Source organism: Lobosporangium transversale (assembly GCF_002105155.1).
Source record: "Lobosporangium transversale strain NRRL 3116 chromosome Unknown BCR41scaffold_41, whole genome shotgun sequence".
In the NCBI taxonomy this organism is placed as follows: domain Eukaryota; kingdom Fungi; phylum Mortierellomycota; class Mortierellomycetes; order Mortierellales; family Mortierellaceae; genus Lobosporangium; species Lobosporangium transversale.
The window spans coordinates 354,431-373,932 of record NW_019029019.1 but is presented as its reverse complement, the minus strand read 5'-3'; the positions used below and the strand labels follow the sequence as shown (position 1 = coordinate 373,932).

At 42.0% G+C, this 19,502-nt stretch overlaps 6 protein-coding genes across 6 annotated transcripts; 4 read left to right on the top strand and 2 right to left on the bottom strand.

Annotated features, from left to right (window-relative positions):
- Nucleotides 1-211: 211 nt before the first annotated feature.
- BCR41DRAFT_310872 (hypothetical protein) lies at nt 212-1,776 on the top strand (the record flags this gene model as incomplete). Its single annotated transcript, XM_022021006.1, has 4 exons — nt 212-352; nt 475-643; nt 741-1,419; nt 1,536-1,776. The coding sequence occupies 4 exons, from the start codon at nt 212-214 to the stop codon at nt 1,774-1,776; spliced, it is 1,230 nt and encodes a 409-aa protein (XP_021878062.1).
- Nucleotides 1,777-2,212: 436 nt separating this feature from the next.
- Nucleotides 2,213-6,653, top strand: BCR41DRAFT_160292 (hypothetical protein). The gene is made up of 8 exons (XM_022019653.1): nt 2,213-2,351; nt 2,528-2,688; nt 2,822-3,032; nt 3,196-3,350; nt 3,477-4,164; nt 4,251-4,301; nt 4,437-5,923; nt 6,013-6,653. Exons 1-8 carry the CDS (start codon nt 2,348-2,350, stop codon nt 6,514-6,516), a joined length of 3,261 nt encoding a protein of 1,086 aa, XP_021878061.1. The 5' UTR covers nt 2,213-2,347; the 3' UTR covers nt 6,517-6,653.
- A 652-nt stretch (nt 6,654-7,305) lies between these two features.
- Nucleotides 7,306-7,836, top strand: BCR41DRAFT_360180 (hypothetical protein). The gene has a single exon (XM_022025318.1). It carries the CDS (start codon nt 7,352-7,354, stop codon nt 7,799-7,801), a length of 450 nt encoding a protein of 149 aa, XP_021878060.1. The 5' UTR covers nt 7,306-7,351; the 3' UTR covers nt 7,802-7,836.
- Nucleotides 7,837-10,020: 2,184 nt separating this feature from the next.
- On the top strand, nt 10,021-12,312 carry BCR41DRAFT_160266 (hypothetical protein). The gene is made up of 2 exons (XM_022019652.1): nt 10,021-12,142; nt 12,247-12,312. Exons 1-2 carry the CDS (start codon nt 10,189-10,191, stop codon nt 12,267-12,269), a joined length of 1,977 nt encoding a protein of 658 aa, XP_021878059.1. The 5' UTR covers nt 10,021-10,188; the 3' UTR covers nt 12,270-12,312.
- A 634-nt stretch (nt 12,313-12,946) lies between these two features.
- BCR41DRAFT_388904 (hypothetical protein) lies at nt 12,947-13,975 on the bottom strand (the record flags this gene model as incomplete). The annotated part of the gene is made up of 1 exon (XM_022028060.1): nt 12,947-13,975. One exon carries the CDS (start codon nt 13,973-13,975, stop codon nt 12,947-12,949), a length of 1,029 nt encoding a protein of 342 aa, XP_021878058.1.
- A 3,194-nt stretch (nt 13,976-17,169) lies between these two features.
- Nucleotides 17,170-18,167, bottom strand: BCR41DRAFT_412324 (hypothetical protein; the record flags this gene model as incomplete). Its single annotated transcript, XM_022029471.1, has 4 exons — nt 18,049-18,167; nt 17,933-17,944; nt 17,523-17,844; nt 17,170-17,351 (listed from the first exon to the last, which is right to left on the bottom strand). The coding sequence occupies exons 1-4, from the start codon at nt 18,151-18,153 to the stop codon at nt 17,170-17,172; spliced, it is 621 nt and encodes a 206-aa protein (XP_021878057.1). The 5' UTR covers nt 18,154-18,167.
- Nucleotides 18,168-19,502: the final 1,335 nt, after the last annotated feature.

Below are 19,502 nucleotides of genomic sequence, written 5' to 3'. Positions count from 1 at the left end.
CCCACCCCGTTTAGTCAGTAGTCCATATGTTTTTTTGAATAAACTCGAATGTATTGGAAGCCAAATATTTTGCTTACCCTGAGTGATGAAATGCAGGCATAAATCAAATTCTGGACCTGAACCTTGATCGGTTTCCATGTGTCCGGATGTGGCTTGTTGTAGTTAAAAGCTTTCTTTTTTTTTTTTTTTTTTTTTCTTCGCATTCGCCATCATGGTTGCATTCGATCAAGTCAACGCTGCATTCCTCACATGGCTCCACGACAATGGAGCCAAAGTCTCTGCCTCCATAGCATTACAGGACTACTCTGAAGAGGGTGCTGGTCGTGGTGTAATCGCTTCTTCTGATATTAAAGTAGGGTGAGATAGTATTAAAATTTTTTATTTTTATTTATCCGGGACATGACTATTCATTGCAACGTCAATAACAATAATCCTTTTTTTTTTTTTTTTTTTTTTTTTTTCACTTCTTGACAGAAAAATGAGGAGCTCTTTTCAATTCCACGGCATCTACTTCTCTCTCCATTAACCTCTGAACTTTCAAAAAAGATTGATCTGTCGAGTATGGAAGGCTGGAATCCCTTGATGCTGTGCATGATCTATGAGTATTGCCGTGGATCAGACTCACTTTGGAAGCCATACTTTGGTAATATATCTAAATGATTTAATCCATTTTTTTTTTCTTTTTCTTTGAAATATTAACAAAAACAACTTTGGTCCAATTTTGATTCATTTGGTATTAGATATTCTTCCTACTGAATTTTCTACGCCAATGTTCTGGAGTGAAGAAGAGCTGTTGGAATTGAAAGGGACTGGAGCTATAGACAAAATTGGAAAACAAGAGGCAGAAGCTGCCTTCCACGAGAAACTTTGGCCCGTTATAAGTGATAACGGTGCTCTCTTCACCTCTTCCCCAGGAAACAACAGTGAGCCGGACTTGGATCCGAAGAAAGATAATGCAATCTCGACTTTTATTCAAATTTTTCATCGTATGGGCTCATTGATCATGGCGTATGCTTTTCACGATACTGCCCCTTCCACAGATAAAGAGGAAGGCGGAGATATGGATGAAGAAATGGATGATGATGACGAAGATGAAGAGAAGATCAACGTATCCATGGTTCCAATGGCAGATATGTTAAACCACAAAACCGGCCACAACAACGCTCGACTGTTCCATGAAAAAGAATGTTTGAGAATGGTAGCCATCGCGAATATTCAAGCTGGTCAACAAATCTATAATACTTATGGCGAGCTCTGTAATGCGGATCTATTACGCAAGTATGGCTTCGTGGATGTGCCCAACCCACACAACATTGCCGAGATTAGTGGTGAATTAGTTATAAACAAATTTACACAGCAGGATGAGGCTGGAAAGGATGAGAAAGTAGAGTGGCTGTTGGAGTATGATGGGTTGGAAGAGTAAGGGATTGCGCTTTTTTTATTTTTTTTTTTGTATTTTCTTTGTTATATCCTATGAATGGACTGAATTCAATTTTCTTTATGCTCATTACCTATCGCTTTCTTCTCGTACTTAGGTACTTTATTTTAGAGGCAGATGGCGAAATTCCCGAAGAATTAATTGGATGCGCCAAGATCCTGATGATGCCATTGGACGAATTCAAAGAAACAGTGGTGAAGAACAAAAAGATTCCTAATACAAAACTCACCGTGGAAGTGCAAAAGGGTTTAAGAGAGTTATTGGAATCCAAGCTGGCTACTTATCCGTCAACAGCAAAGGTAGATCTCAATTGTGAGAACAAACACCATGTATCTTAGGAGTGCCAAGCCAAGTGTAATCGGCATACTTACTAAATTCTACATTTTCTAAATACCTTCGCAATACAGGATGACAGGGCTTTGCTCAAAAGACCTAATGACTCTTCTCTCTCTTTAAACAAGCGGAATGCCGTTATTGTACGATCGGATGAACGGGATATAGTGCAACGTGTGTTGGACAAGGTCAAGAAATGGAAGCCACCGACGCCAGTAGCTAGTTCAAGTGAAGGAGGAAAACATAAAGGCAATCCAAAAGGCCAGCATCCCAACAAAGGCAAAAAGCCCTACCAAAAGAAATGATCTGGAGACGGGATCATGTGACATCTTTTGGGCTGAGTTTTTGAGCAAAGTGTGGGGGAATTTCAGGTTCAAGAACATCTTTTCTCCCTTAATGAATTATCTGCCATCTTTATCCTATACCTAATCGTTTTTTTATTTATTATTATAAAAGGCACACGCATTCACGTTCACGTTCACATCCACACCCACGAACACAGTCCTGTAAACGGTTTTCCTCTTTCATCACCATCTTTTTTCCACAATAAGGCCACGGTAGAATCAAGACTATAGCATGCGTAAATAACCCCACCCGGCAACAGAATTATTAGAATATAAAAAAAAAAGAGAAAGAGAAAAAAGAGAGAACATGTAAAGGGAAAATCGTGTATTTCTAACTCGTTATTAATTATTCCCATTCTGTTTTATGACTAATTCCTGGAACAATGTACTGCTGGATGAAATGACGACACAGCTGCTCCACGTTACATTGCGCATCATTCTTATGGCGCCGAAAAAGACGATGAATTGACCCTTGAGGTTGGAGACATTGTTGTCGTTTCGGACCAAACGGATGAAGGATGGTGGGTGGGCGAGAAAGAAAAAGATGGCAGCGCTGGCTGGTTTCCATCTAATGTAAGGATTACAGACGCGTTTTTACATTAAATTCATGTGGTGGAAGATCATTTTATAAAAAAAAAAAGAATATTTGAACTTAATGCGTTTTTTTTTTTTTTTTTTTTTTTTTTTCGTTACATGATCATTACAGTTTGTAGAGCCCTACGAGGAGGAGGTTTCAGCCCCAGCCCCAACCTCAGCCTCAGCTCCGGTTCCAGTTGCTTCAGTTCCTGCAGCTTCGGAAGAAACCGCACCCGAAACCGCACCTGCACCTGCACCTGCACCTGCACCTGCACCTGCACCTGCGCAGACACAGGATCCTACTGCCTCAGAGGAAGCACCAGCAGCACCTAAAAATGAAGGTAATGTAATATGACATTGAATATATTATGTATGACATGATTGTTCCTGAGCCAAACAAAAGAATGAGCAGCGCAGAGAGCGTTAACCGTCGTCTGTTCTTTTTTTAACTTTCTCTTAAACCTTCTTCCCAACCCCTTTCCACCCGATCATAATGGATCACAGGACCTGTCCTTGCACGCGTGGAATATGACTACGAAGCAAAGGAGTCTGGGGAACTGTCGTTGGAGACGGGCCGCGTGGTCACCATTCTTGATTCGAGTGATCCTGCATGGTGGAAGGGTGATCTGAACGGCAGGATTGGTGTTTTCCCAAGCAATGTAAGGTTTATGCAGGATAATTTGAAATTATTGACGGTTATTTTTATTATTCCGTACGACAAGGAAAATACTTCATGGTATCCTAACTAATGTAGTGATTCTATACAAAAACAAAAACAAAAACAGTACGTCAAACTCATCGAAAACAAAGAGGATGGCGATAGCGATAAACCGACAAAATTCAAACTGGCTGCATTCGGCGTCAAGCAAGGAGGACTTGGTTCTCTTTTTGCAGGAGGCGTCATCCCGGGATTGAAAAAGACGGGGAATTTGAAAAAGCTGGGTGGCATTGAGCCAGGTAATCCTACTGGAGCTGAGGCTGCCCCTGTCCTTGTTCCTGCTCCTGCTCATGCTCCTGCTCATGCTCCTGCTCATGCTCCTGCTCATGCTCCTGCTCATGCTCCTGCTCATGCTCCTGCTCATGCTCCTGCTCATGCTCCTGCTCATGCTCCTGCTCATGCTCCTGCTCATGCTCCTGCTCATGCTCCTGCTCCTGCTCATGTCCCTGCTCATGCCCCAACTTCGGTCCCTGTTCATGGTGTAGGTGCCGGAACAGGCAGCACATCCAGACGGACTTCAGTGGATGAGCCACGCTCTCCAGGCTTTAGCGCTCGTAACGCTTCAGCTGCAAAACTTATCCCACCAGTCGCAGAGGAGGTGCTTGCACCGCTGATCAATAATCCTATACGTGCTACTCCTCCAGCCCCTCCAGTTCCAGCTCCTTCGGCTCCTCTAGGTCCCCCAGTTCATCCAGTCGAGGAAGTTGCTGCTTCCCCCGAGCCACGTATCCCTAGCCGAGCCAAAAAGCCCAAAGGTACGTTGCATGACAATGATATAGGAATGAGGAAACCGATAAAAAGGGTTGATGGACTGATACTTAATTTACTTTGACTTGTTTAGCCAAGCAAATTAAGGCGCTCGTTATGTATGAATACACCGCACAAGAAGATGGTACGAGATCATTGAAACAGGATATTATTTATTTAACAGGCAATAACTAGAAAATATCGCACACGCAGAAGAAGAATCTCGATTGTTAATTGAAGCTACATTCACCTTGTATTTTCTCTTACCCCTTGCACTTAGACGAGATTTCGTTGATCAAGGGATCAACAGTAGTGGTGACGGACAAGATGGGAGACGAAGGCTGGTGGTGTGGCAGGAATGAGCAAGGTGAAAGTGGCAACTTTCCATCGGATTTTGTTCAGGAGATCAAGGAAGAACCAGCCCAGCCCTCTACCGCCATACCCATATCCCCAACTCCAGCTCCCGCCCCAGCTCCAGTCCCTGTCAGCACTCTCCCTGAGCCAACAGCCACTGTTCACCATGAAGAGCCACCAAAGTCACCGGTGCACTCTCGTCCACCCCTTCATGCTCCTGTCGCATTGCCTCCAATCCCTTCAGAATCTGGGCATGCAAGGACTGAAGTGCCCACAGTGACACCACCACCTGTTGCCCGTGCTTCACGACCTCCTTCTATGATTGCATCGCCTGGAGCCTCGTCAACACTATCGAACGATGGACCACCATTGCCCTCTTCTCCCCCACCAAGAAGAGCATCTTTGGCGTCTCGTTCCAGCAGCCGTGATTATCCAGTATCACCACGCTTAGTCTCCGCGCCTTTGGCCCTTAATCCTGAACCATTGTCTCCCACGGCTGCAGCTGTCAGCGCTACTGGTGTTGGTCAAGGTAATTCTCGACCCAATACCGCACCGCGACCTCATAAGCCCATTCCTGAGGCACCTGAGGCAGAAACAAAGGCAATTCATCATGAGCCTCAGTCACAAGAAGATGCTGAGCCCACTAGCCCTACTAGCACTCAATCGAACCAAAATTCGTATATTTTACCAACACCTGTGGCGCGAAACAGGTCTCTGCCTCCTTTAGCAAGACCGCCTTCAATTCACCAAGCGGGTGAGAAAAGGAAGTCAGTTGTGCTTCCACACTCTGCAACATTGCCTCCTGTTCCTAGCGAGCCAGAAGAAGTGTTCGCTCAGGCTCATGAAGTGCATGCGATTCTTGAAGAGGAAAAAGAAGAGCAAGAAGTCCCTGCGGTTCCTAAGGAGGAAAAGGAGGAAAAGGAGGAACACGAGTCAACTAAGGAATCAGTGCCGGAGGTAGAGCCTCATCAGGAGGAGCGACATGTACACGTTGAGTCGCCAGAGACTATTCGCGCAGAGTCACAGGAACCGGAAATGGACGTTGCTCATGATAAACTCCAAAAGGAGTCAGCTACAGAGGTCGCCGAGCAGAATTCTGAAGGGCATCATACCCCAGATGCACCGTCTTCTGTAGATGCTGCATCTCATACTGATGTACCCGCTGCAGTAACACCGGATGTCGATACCAACAAGGAGCGTCATGCAGTAGAGGATAGCGAGGATCAGGTTGTTGAAGAACAAGCAAAGGAGCCTGTGGTTGAGAAACCCAAGCTCCCTGAAATTGAGAATTCGGGGCCAGCTTTGAGCCATGCTTCAAGGCCACGTCCAGCCAAGGGCCGTAAACTTCCCTCAGCACCTGTACCCAATCCTGAGGCTAGCTTTGTCGCACAGTTGGAGGCTGAAGTCAAGGCTGTAAGTTATAGAAAAGATAACGCATTTAGATTATTCTTCTTTCTGACTGTATATGGATGACCTGACTTTATTTGTACATGTTAACGTAGGCGCCCATCCCTGAAGAAGTAAAACCAGAGCCTACACCTACACCTGTTTCAGAGAAGACAGCGCCTCCACCTCCACCCAAGCCTGTTAAACCTATTTTCCAAAAGTTTCCTACCCCATTTGCAGGAGCACAACCATCCTCTGTTGCTCTACGACCAACGGGTCGCCGCGTAGGATCAGGAAACGAGTCCCCTCAGGGTAGTGTTGGATCAGCAAGTTCATCGGCAGCGACGGATTCTGCTGGCTCCACACCTGCAACGGGATCACCTGCGGGGGCCCCACCACCAGCTGGCGGTGTCAAATCACTCAGCTCAAGATTCGGTCAGTTCCAGGGTGTTCCTACAACGGGTGGCAACAATGCAGTACTGGAACTCGAGATTGCCAAACTGCGACGATGGATGACAGAAGAGCTAGATCGAGTTAAGAAGGAGCTTTCAGACGAGCGTGAGAGTCGAGAGAAGCTGGAGGCCGAAGTTAATCAACTCAAAGCACAATTGCAAGGATAAGAAGGGTAGGGAAAAAAGAAAAAAAGAAAAAAAACGTAGAAGCCTACAATTACAACAATAATAATAAACTAGAAAAGTGCGAGTAAGCGTGGGATACTTGTCTAATCTAAGCCACACACATGGTAATTTCACTGCCACATCAAACTGTTCAGTGTGATTGGTCGACGAATAAAGTTATAATTCAGGCACAATGGACATCTTCATGTAAAAAGGTAGGACTGGGAAATTTCGAAAAGATGTAGCCCCTCCGGTGCCACGATTGACTCCGATAGGTTATGAATCATTGTACGGTATATATCCACATGTATCCATAGCTTGCCGTTGCGCCTCATTCGTCTCTATGCGAAATTGAACTCCAAACACAACATGGATGTATCCAGCTGCTATATATTTACCCTATATACATGTATAATATATACTGTACACTTTTACGAACTTTATCCATCTACATGTACTTGAAGCTTCTTCAGAGCGGATGCGCCTAGAACTTTTGAACCCTTAGACCCTCTTTTCTCACATATAGAGCTTAATTAAAATTTATGTAAGTTGCGCCTCATCCTTGTTCTTGACCCTGAACAATGAATATTTGTCTCATGCTCCTTGATGGCAAAAAAGAGCTTTACAGCAAACTCTTGATAGGAAACAACATAGCACATGTTATTTATGAACTCCAGGCTGCTTTGAAGGATGGATATTCGTGGGAAGCCAAAAAAAAAAAAAAAAAAAAAAAAAAAAAAAAAGGTATAAAAGGCAACCATTGTCGTTCGTTTTTCTCATTATCAACAACATCAAACAAAGCATTCCACAACTTCTCTGAACAACTACAACTACCATCATGCCTTCCATTCAAGTTTTGACCCTTGCCTTGCTCGGACTCGCTGCTTCTGCCCATGCTCTCTGCAAGCCTGCTGTCGGTATCCGCGCGATGACCAACAACAACTGCCACCCAGTCTTCTGTACTCCTCAAGGAAACTGCAGCTACCAGCCCTGCCACTTTATTACAATCTACCACAACGATGGATCGTCGACTGGAGGATTCGAGATTGGAGGCCCTGTCCAGTTCAGTGAAGGCAAGAGGGACCAGATCTATGAGTGGGGCTTCTTTGGAAGCAAGGATGCAAAGGGCATGAGTGTCTACGCTAATGGCTGCGGTGGCAGTGGAGGCAACGGTGGCTTGGGAGGAATGGGCTGTGATGGCAATGCTGTCAAGAGAACCAACCGTTCATTGCCTGGAGTCAGCAGAGTGTACTATGACTGTGGAAAGGTCCCAGCTGTCCCCAAGTAGAGCATTACGATTTTTTAGAATTAATAAAAACAGAGTCTTATTTAATACACTACAAATCTCTTGGTCGACACTGGACCTTCATTTTGACTTGTCATAGATCCCATATCATCTAATGAAACTTTTTTTTATTTTATTTTATTTTATTTTTATTTTTATTTTTATTTATATTTTTATTTTTATTTTTATTTTTATTTTTATTTTTATTTTTATTTATATTTTTATTTTTATTTTTATTTATATTTTTATTTTTATTTATATTTTTATTTTTATTTTTATTTTTGAAAGGAAGACGCGTCTGCTTTAAATCAATCATCTCTTTGATCTGCTTTTCTTTATTTCCTATCATGTTCACCCGATCATCTTATTTATATTTGCATATATTGCTCCTCCACTTTTGCTTCTGAATACCACACAGCGCTCATTTTCTTGACAAATTATCACAACATTGCACACCAAGACGTGGTTTCCTTGTGGAATGGAGAATGCGAAATCGAATATAAAAAGACCATAATTCTGCTTAACTTTCCTCGCTCTTCATCCTCACCATTGGCCTCCTAGAACAGCAGCTTTCTATCCCCCCAACTACATGGTAATATCCGCCTGAATCCCAAAGTCCTCAAACCACAGAAGGGGAAGGGGGAGCAGACCATCGACATTAAAAGTAGAGGCATTTACTCACATGGTCATTCATCATGGTCATTTTCGCTGTAAATTCTTCACTTTTTTCCCTTCCTCTCCTTTGCAGCTTTCTAAATATACTTTATTTCTATGCTATGCTACTATGCTATGGCTGACAAGATGACTAGCAGGAATATTGAATGCGATGTAAATAGACTAGTGAGGTTTTTTTTTTTTTTTTTTTCTTTTAAATCTTTTCTCTCTGTAGCCACTCGTCTCTATAATGGCATTGTTAATAAGATAGTATATATTTTTTCTGCTCCACAGTGCAAGAGAAGAAGATCAAGGCCGCTTGGGGGCCATTGTCCAACTCCAAATAATGGGTTCGCCATAGTATTACCCGTAACTTAACCTGTGATCCCTTTCTTCCTCGCCCGTCTTGCGTCGTCGTACAAGCAGCTCAATTATCCTACCGGCCAGGGTCTGATGGGTTCATGAAGCATGAAAGCAAAGAGGTTGAGGTAGAAAAAATCGAGAGACAGGGAAAGCTGTGACAAAGTGAGGGATTATTGGGCCGTTATGAGTAAGGTTGCCAAGATTAGAGAAAGAGAGAAAAAGGAGTAAGACCTTTGGATTTGCTAACAGACGCTGGGTTTATAAACACAATCAGGACAACTACATCCTCGAGAGGTGAGTGGAAGGAGATAACTCCCAGACCACTCACCAGACGAACAAGGAGCAGGGAAGGGGCCCAACGAGAGTATGGATAGTTGTTATGGCGATCCTTAGGCCTCAGATGATAGATAATAAAAATAGTACACAGCTTGTAAGGGATAACAAGAAAAATGAGGGATGAATGTACAAAAAAAAAAAGAAAAGTATTTAAACAGCTTAACAAGCTTTGTACCCGTTAAGATATTAAACAAAAAAAAAAAAAAAAAAAAAAGAACAAAAAGACATGGGCAAAGGATTTCCCGGATGTTGCTATTCCTTGTCTCTGCATTGACCACAGCTGCTCTCTCTTTTTAGCATTAAGTTTGACCTGGGGATTCTGCCCGAGTCCGAATCAGCCTCTCCTTTGGAATAGCCACTGGTTGTGTCACCAACTTTTGTCTTTTTTTTTTATAGTGCATTTGTTAGTGCTCTCTTTGCATGTGAATCATATCCATGTACCGATGACTCGGGCGCATTCTTTAATTGAGTCTAAAGTGCGCATAGTATGAGGATGATGAGAACGATAGAAAGTACAGTGGGGGGGGGGGGGTATGAAAGCTGAATGGTTTAGATGAAGAAAGACACTTTGTTGGTTAAGCAATTGATGCGGCGTACAGTAGGCAGTAATCAAGCACAAAAGTTGGTCTAGCATCGATTAAAGCCACCTGTCAGTTTTCATTTGACATGTGTTAACGCCCCATTGGACATCAATCAAACATCCGCAAAGGGCTATACTTTTTGTGATCAGCCTACTATCTATTCCGCTTTTTATGCTTGTACATTCTAGGGAAAGACATGGGGCTGAGCAAGCAAGTCAGAATGTCGAGGCAAAAAGAGAGCTTTTTTTTTTTTTTCTTTTTTCTTTTTTCTTTTGCCTCGGGGAAGATCTAAAATATCCATGTGCATGCGCAACGACAAAATCAGATTGATTGTGGAATCTCATGTAGCACAAGAATTAGATTTGAACAACTTCTTTCTTATTTTTTATTGATGATGCATTTCATCTTTTCATTCTCATTCTCATTTGCTTCTTTCCATCTGAAAAAGTTGCAGACATGTTCAACATTCCAGAACTCGACAATATCGTGTGTCAACAACTGAATCGACATGATATGGCTCAGTGTGTCTGTGTCTGCAGACGATGGCACAGCATCGTTGCCCCTTATCTTTGGTATGATATTGGATCCGTTTGGGGCGAATTCAACAGGCAGGCCTTTCGTAGATTGGTGTTGAACGATTATTATCTCTATGCTCAACAGCGACAAGGGCAACTAAAACAAGATCAATATCAATATCAAGACCAAGAACAAGAACAAGAACAAGAACAAGAACAAGAACAAGACCAAGAACAAGACCAAGACCAAGACCATGACCTGTATATACAAGAGCAATATGATGATCTACAAGAACTCTCTCACAGCTTTTTCGTACCTCCATTGACAAAATATGGCTCCATGATCAAAAAGATACCTAAACACGCAGATTTCCTCCGATACTTTCAACCCCCGTCGCCCGATTCAAAAACAGCACTAACGAATCCATATGGACAAGGACAAGAGAAAGAACTACAACAGCAACAACAACAAATCGAAAAAAAACCCACACCGCAACAGCTGTATCGTCATTTTCTAAGTCGATGCCACGCGATTGAACATCATGATCAGCTCTCCATATCTATTGATGATCTAATGTCAGATGACGCCTTAAAGACCTATGGCATGTTAGCCCCACATGCTCGAGTATTAAGAACTGACACGTCCAAGCCCCACGAGAATACTGTAGAGCCTTGGAAACTCAAATATATTTTGACAAGATGTACAAGCAAATTGAGGGTCTTGAATCTTCGATTTATCGCCGTTGGCTCGAAAAATAATCCGATGATGAATAATAAAGACTTATCAATAACAAGAGCAGCAGCAGCAGTAACAACAACAGCAATAAAGGCTGAACACACAGGACCGGAACTGAATATCAAGACCATTAACTTGTATGGATGCCATAGTGATCTAGCATCCAGACCGTTTTGGCTATGGTTATGGCAGCAATGTCGTTATGTGGAGTGTTTAGAGATCGGTGAGGTCAATCAGTTGGTTGCTCAAACACTTGTCAGCTCCATGCCGACTTGTATGCCTGCTCTCGAGCGGCTTCACTTGGGAGGCAATGATGGTTACAGGAGTACTTTGACCGATCATCACATCTCAGAATTGATCACTGGATCCCCTCAAGGTTTGAAGTCGATCGTAGCTACGGGCACAATCTCTTTTTTAAGGGATTCGCTCTCGTCCTTGACTAGTCATTTCGCAACTTTGGAAACATTGATCATACCAGCCAATTATCGATTGGACGGCAACAGTCTTTTACCTATCCTCTCATATTGTCCTAGATTGCATACATTGGATACAGTTCTGATACAGGGCTATTCAGATGTAGTGCTTTGTAAAATGGACATGGATATATTTATTGATCTGGACCCAAAAACCAATACATTAATTCCATGGGCATGTGAGAACACCCTCAAGGTCCTCAAGCTCATGATCACAGGTGTACCAAGGCCAGATCTGCTAAGAGAAGATGAAGTCATTATAGTCCCTGAAAAGCATGTAGATGGAAGTGGCATTGATACTGGGGATGATGGTGGTATTGGTGGAAGGAAGCCCCAGTGTCAAGTGTACGAGCGTCTTGGAAGATTTGTAAATCTAGAGGCATTGTGGCTAGGACATAATCCCTTTATGACATACAATTTCTATCATACAGAGGAACACGATCGTGGATATCAACTTCAATGTTTGGAAATGACTGTCGAGAGTGGATTGGATCGGCTTATCAGCTTGAAGTCTCTCAAGGAACTGGACGTGTCAGATTTGGAGACCCGGATCGGATTAGTGGATGTCCAATGGATGACCAAGCATTGGCCACAACTCCACACCATTGCGGGCTTAAGCCCTCATACAGATGACGAAAGAGCTATCAAATGGCTTCAACATTATTATCCAGATATCAGGTTACCAGGTAGTTGGTTAGGGTACTCGGAGTTAGCGGATTTTGTTGACGATGACTTTATCACAGCATTCCAATGACAAAAGATATTAAATAATATCTCCATCTCCAATTAGCGAGCGAGTTGTTTTGGGTATGATTTGTCTTGCGAGACTACCCCATCTCTGGTGATCCGAAATCACCACTTAAAGCATTTGCAGAAAAAAATTAATGACTTTTGAAACACTAAGCGGGTTATTCCGCCTCATGCTTGGGTAAAGAGCAGCAAGCTTGAATGTGTAAGGCTTGCAAAGCAATGAGTTGTCAATGTCCTGCTTTTTTCATATTAGTGTCTCCAATCACAAAACGAAAACGCCAATACACGCCTCCCCAGACCTGGGAATGTCGATGAAAACAAAAAGATCAAAGTAAAAAAGTAACGCATTGGCTGTGATGAGGCCTCTCAGATAGAAGACTTCGTCTAGGCCACTTGCTGTTTTTTTTTTTTTTTTTTTTTTTTTTTTTTGGTTGTCGATAAATGAGACTTGAATATGGAAATATGAATCATATTTCACTTAAGGATAAAGGAGATGTCCTGAAAGGAAAGGAAAGAACAGCAAAAATAACAAAAAGGCGTTGTATAAAAAAATAAAAATAAAAAAGTAAACAAACAAATAAAAGTAAAAGTAAACAAACAAATAAATAAAGAAACTATTATCGCGAAATGGTTATGAGATCCATTCTTTTATTTCTACCGAGTTGCGCTCAACAACCACAGCCTATCTTTGTGAAGGAATGAAGAAGAAGTGCAATGCTCTGAAGTCTTTCGAAGATAGTTCAGAAACAATGTGTCCTGTTCATCTCTGCCTTGAGATTGGCTAATACTTTGCGCTTCAGGACATGGTAATCATATTTGAAGGTGAACAGATCTTCTTTAGTTTTGTCGTAGTATCTTAAGGACTTGTACATGGAGATATCGGATTTGTATGTTATATAATTGGGGTTTGCATCCAAGAAGATACTGTTGCAGAGATACACCTTCTCTTTTGAGACAACAATCCTTTTGTATTTGAACACGTCTGTTGGAGTAAAGTCTTCCGCACCTCTCATAGCCTTTTTCGTATAGATAACATCTGGATTGGCATGGAGCTCATCCCCAAACCACGACTTCCGGAGACCCATGGTCTTCACAAGGTCCCACATGTAAAGACGGTTCACAAGAACGACCATATATTTCGGAGACACAACATAGAAATTGTGGAAGTGAATGCCATTCTCGCCTTCGAACGCACCAAAGCACTTGTCGGTTAGGATAAATTCAGACCCTTCTTCTGCTTGCCAAACACACATGTAGTTGCACATCATGTGATAATAGTCCAGAAGTTCCGCGATGTGGATAGGCCCATTGTATTTATTCATTGGAATCAAGGGAATGATTTTTGTGCCTTCCTTAATGATTTCATCATGAGGGGTCTTGATGATCCATTTGAGGTTCTCGAACCACACGTCTTGAACTCTTTCAATGTTGTTTTGAAACATATGTTTCCGAACTGATAGTAGCGTCCTAACGTCGAACCTACACTCGTAATACTGCTCCCTCCGGTGCTCCCCCCTGTACATCATGATGGCTAAGAACCTCTTGAAGTCTGCTAGTTGAGTCCGCGTCAGCGGTAGCTCTCCGCCAGATCGGATCTTGTGAATGAACGTCGCAGAGGTGCACTCCAACTTGGCAAGCTCCTTCTCAAACCACATACTATCGACTTCAGCAATGTCCTGGTACATGTTCTGAACACCATACACTCTGCCAACGTCGCTCTGTGTGACTGTTTCCTCCATTACTTGGTAAACATTAATTGGATATTCCATGATCGGATCTTGCTCCTCTCCATGGCTACCTTTGCTGTCGTCTTCCCTGCTGCTTCTTATGTTACTACCACTGCTTTTCTTTTTTTTGCCTATTTTTTTGCCTTTCTTGTTGCTTTTCCTGCTACCTCCTCCGTTATTTCCCTTGCTCTTCACAGGGCCATTTTCAAGGGACTCTAATGTAAAGCCGCCTGAGGCATTCGGTGAGAAAATGCTTGAGGGTTTCAGCTGGAAATATTCAGAGAAACTCTTCAGTATGAAACGTGGTATATAGTGATGAAACTGATCTTGAGACATGATGACGGTAAATAGATAAAAACGAAAAAAAAAAAAAAAAAAAAAAAAAAAAAAAAAAAAAAAAAGAAAAAAGAAAAAAAGACGGTGTCCCCTTAATTGTCGAATGGCTCAGATATATGGACGAATGATCTTGGGAATGGGCACTGAAGGGAAAATGGCAGAAAACAAAAGACTTTTTTTACCTTTTATACACTTTTGAGCTTTATTAATCTCCCAAACATCTCCTTGCAATGAGCACAAGGTGATCTCCCCTCTACCAATGCTCAGGCTCTCTGGTGATGTTCTTACTCATAATGTTACCCCTCAAATATCTATGGCACTAAATAAAATGAACAAGGTTTCACAACATCCAAACAAAAACTTAAACCTAAATTTGCTTCCAACGATTGCGCTGTCGTTTAATAAATATATAAATAAATATTATAAATATGTTTACTAACCGCCGGCAATCGAATACAACTCATTATCTGTCTGAGAAATAAATATATCCAGTATGATGCCAGGCAAGGCACGGATCCAGAATGGTGTTATACTACATTTATTTTCGCAATACTGGAATGATTTACATAAATACCACCAAGACGGTTGCTGTCACAAGGGTAACCGTAGAGGTCTCTTGTCATTAATGTTAATATTGTTATCCGTACTGTTTTTAAATTGCCGTCCATGAGGAAGGATAGAACTACTTATCCTTTCTTTATATGAACCGCTTGTACGCAGACAAATGTCGCTCCAGAGGATGGTGTACCGTTGGGTTTGGCCATCAAACCGAGCCTCAATATATTACATATCTGATGTCGGAGCTGGTGGCCCATCCAAATTGGCGGAATGAAATGTCTGAAGTCTTTCCTCAGTTGATGTCATAGCTATTAGTGATACAGTGTTTATGAGTGTAGCATTATATGAGTAATGCTTAGAAGCATAAGAGAAAAGATTGAGAGGGATAACAAGCAAGAGTAAAGGAAAGAGACTAAAGAGGGAGGTTAAGGGAAGAAGGAGTTTCGGCGAAGCCTGTCTAATCTGTTTCCAGAACACTTTCGCGACAACCCTTCTTTTATTTAAAATTTATTAGAAATAATCTCACCAGATATCGACTCCAACTTCTGTTTGTTCTTGCGAAGGTCGATGCTGAATTTAGAGCGATTCACGGGTGTTGAAAGCTTCTAGAGCTTGGCCCCCAGGCACAGCAATTCTATTCAAAACATCCCACCGCAAGACGATACTCAATAGCCACAGTCTCATACTAGTAAAGCAGGCACATGTAGTAAACATACATCAGCCATCTACCTATTTTCAGCAGAGCAGCTTGGATACGATGTGGATTGTGAGGACGTGGTGCACATGACATTTTTGAGTACACGATGCTCTCAAATTTGCAACTTCTTCTTTCTTACCCGCGTATTACAGATCAGCATGGTACATGTACATCGATCAAGATCAACGTAAGGTTGCTAGCATATGCACTATATAGATGTTCTTTATAAGAGCACAGCACTAATGCCACGATTATGCTATACATGGCACCAACCTGGTTATTTCTCTGATAGAGTGGGTATATTATACTCGAAATCCCTAAAGTACTCAGTGCTTCTATATTTATAGGCAGGTATAGAGTTGTAATGAGAGTAAAGAATGACATAGCGTTTTAGTGGACCTTGCGAGTAGATATATTTGTGCTTGTTACCGATGTCCAATTCTGTGCTAATTTCTAATCGTTTAGGACCTGATCTCCAGAACATCCATTGGCTAGAAGGAAATCAAAAAAAAAGGACAATACTCTTAATAGGCCAATCCTGCCAGTAAACGGTGGAATCGATGAAACCGTATTGCATCACAAATTAAACCTAGACCATTATCACTGCCAAAGATGAATCTTCGTTGATCGGATTCGATTACTTGATGATAAGTTAAAAATAAAAAAAAAAAGAAAGAAAAGAGAAAAGATGCCCATTCCTGGCAATAGGGCCCTCATGAGCCATCACATGAGGCTCCGAGGTAGCCAGTTCTTATGTCACACTGAGTATCGGAGATTGATGGTATGTTCTGCCAGAGAAAGCAAATACGTGGCTTGGTAGTATACAGGTCTAATTAAAGAAGAGACGGTTTGAAGAAATAGCGAAAGACAGGGGGAAAAGGATCCTCAGAGTAACGAGAACTAAACAGCTTGGATATCCTGAACTAAGGATTTAAAGAAAATATCCCCCTCTTTCCAAGACACTGACTGCCAGCCAAATCTTTTTTGTAGCACTGATGCATTAATGGATTTTCTTGACTAAGCTATGGTCTTATTCTCGATGGTCTCATAAAGTCGAGGCCTTTGATATCCACTTGAGTATGTAGTTTGCTTCTATGTGTAACTACAGCTTTTTAAGCCAACAATAGTATTTCCGTAATGCACCCAGACTTTTATGTGTGAGGGTATTTTTTTAATGTGCTTTGAGATATATATTAACGTATCTCCATCTCCACCCTCTATTCTAATCATATCTTATCCAGTTAGCTGAGATTTATCGCTCAGCGAGCGGATCGAGGCCATGGAACGCTTTTTGGCTCACCTATTTGCACGATATATACCTTAAAGACCATATGTCGTTTATCTGAATGGAAGATATGTAATCTACTTGTTCTTATATTACCGTGGAATAATTACCATTTGGAAAAAAAAAAAAAAAAAAGCTCCAAAGGATAAATGAGGAGATGGTTGCTCAAGTTGGTGTAGCTGCGAAGGAATCGAGCTTCAGCTCTGTTTACCCACATAGTAAAAGAGAATGTATAGTAAAAACGAATGTTTTTAGGTCAGCTTGGTATTGGACATGAATGCATAGCCGATAGTTGCCACATTTATTGAACTGATCTGTGATGCTTCGCAACTATGAGTGCCTCTGCTGTTTTTTTCTGATTTAGACAGTTTCAAGCTTGGGGAGTGTAAATGGGGATCTAATAGCACACAACGCTTTGGCCAGGTAGGAATGCTTCGCGGAACCCTCAAAACCTGCAATTGTGAAAGTATTACTCTTGGTTGTCAAGGTATTGTAGGCATCGGAATCTGCGAACGTGGCGGTAGCTGTCACAAAGCTGTCACCTATAGCCAAATATAGATCTGGGATTTTGGCGACTCCTACCAAGTCTCCATTATCATTGAGCATATTAAATACAGAGTCTCCTAATCTCAAATTAAGCTGAGAAGAGTTATGAATATGATCTTTGCTACCAGCGTAGTGACACCCGAGTCAGCATCTTTAGTGAGGCTCACTAGGCTCACATGCTCTATGTTCGGAAGGTTGTTCAAGCCTCGTAAAGTGATGGGTGACAGTTATAGTCTTGGAGGAATCAGCACCACTTGGCTCACTGCTACGTGAAGTGCCAAGGGCCCCAAGCCAGATATCAGAGTTTCCACTGATGACCAATGTATGCGAGGGTTTGGTTATTATATTCATGATGAAATTGGAGAACTCATCTTCACGTCCTGATATACCGTCTAGAGTAGAGCCTTCCAGTGTAGACTTGAAGGTGCCACCATTGACCTCGACAGGAGCGCTTGGAGTATTATATGTTGCGACTGCAACGCCTTCATCCTTTTGTGAGGGAGGGAGAAAGAGGGAAGATTGTTAAAACTTCGTTATTCAGAGGCGGAGGTTGCAGAGATATGTGAGGTATACTTACAAAGGCAGTGTGCTAAAGAGAAAAGAGGGAAAGGAGTAAAGCAATGTTAGTGACTATTTGCTGTTCTCCTGTTGGCTATACAGCGTTCTTTGCAAAGAAACAGGCCAGCTACTTACACGATTAGCTACTTTCTTTACGGGCCAATTAATTCCAGGGAACGAGATCATTTTCACCTGATGACTTGGTGAATAAAATCCCAAGGATCGAGGACCAGGGGCCATAAAATCAATACTTGAGTTCTCCAAGGCTGGCCTCTTGAGTAAAGCCGAAATCGGTCTATAGGGTATTAAAGAAAAATAGTATAAATACAAAGCAAGGGAAGAAAAAACGTTTGTCTCTAAAAGAAAAAAGAGAAAGAAGTGGGATAGAGAAAAAGCAGCTTCAACACACATCCCTACAATGGAACTAATACTGGATAACAGAAGTCAATGCCAATGCTTGAAAAACAAGCAAACAAAAATCGAGGAAGGGAAAGTAAGGAAAAGACGAATAAAAAGCTCAAAGTAAAGAAAAAAAAAAAAAAAAGGTACTAACCGTTACCTCCTCCCAAGTCTTTCATTTTCATTTCTATTAGTTATCTAAGCGGATTTAGAAAGCGGGAGCACTGATATCAAGTCTATCAGCGTAGACATGTGTTATATACTTTGCACGGCCATATATAACACTTGGAGGTCAGGTTTGACGTTGGAGCGAGTGCAGTGAGTTGAACAATAGATAGTGCCTTAAGAGACAAAGACCGTCCATGGTGTCCAACACTGCTTTGCCAGACCACAAACATGGGTCATATACCAAGTTCTAATCAAGCGATCAGGTATCTCTTTCAATCACTAATCAATCAGGCGACTCCACTCTGCTCCCGCTGAGGACCGTCCTGTTATTGAATAGGTAATTCTTTTCTTGTTGGTAATCATTCCCGTTCCTGTTACTTTTGATGGGACAATTGTACTTGAGGAGTTTGGGAGGCAGTTTGAGGCAGTTTGTTTCGCTTAAGCCAGAATACAAAATAGTTAACGTAGAGTGAGAGTAAAAAAAGGAAAAAAAGAGAGAGAAGAGAAAAAGGGAAAGGACTCCACAGCCAGTCAGAGCCAGAGTGTGAGTGATGTCAAAACAGTCCTACGTTAAACACTAAGGCCCCGGAGAGAGTGGTATCTAGCACTTGAAACCAGAACGCTACCCTCTTGACTTGACTTCGTCGTAAGGGCCTTAATGAGACAGAAGGGGCACCTGTCATGGACCTCTGCCACCTCCTGGGTACCAGCTCTTATGAAGATGTTGGTGAGTTGGACCATGACCATAGTATCCTTTGAACCAACACGCTCCTCCAAATACTCATCTCACCACAAAGGTAAAGATTTAATGGGTGAAGAGAAGAGGATTTTCACCATTTTAATCAAAACGCTTTTAAATTTATCATTGTTTTCCAAGTTAGTGCTCTTCAAGGAACAAATTTTAAAAAAATTCCTGTCATGGTACACAATTGAAATGCACGTAGATCATTCCATTCTGTCGTTTTGACAGGTGATTAGTTTTATAATTGAGCATCATCCAATCAGCCATTGCTTCATCGCGG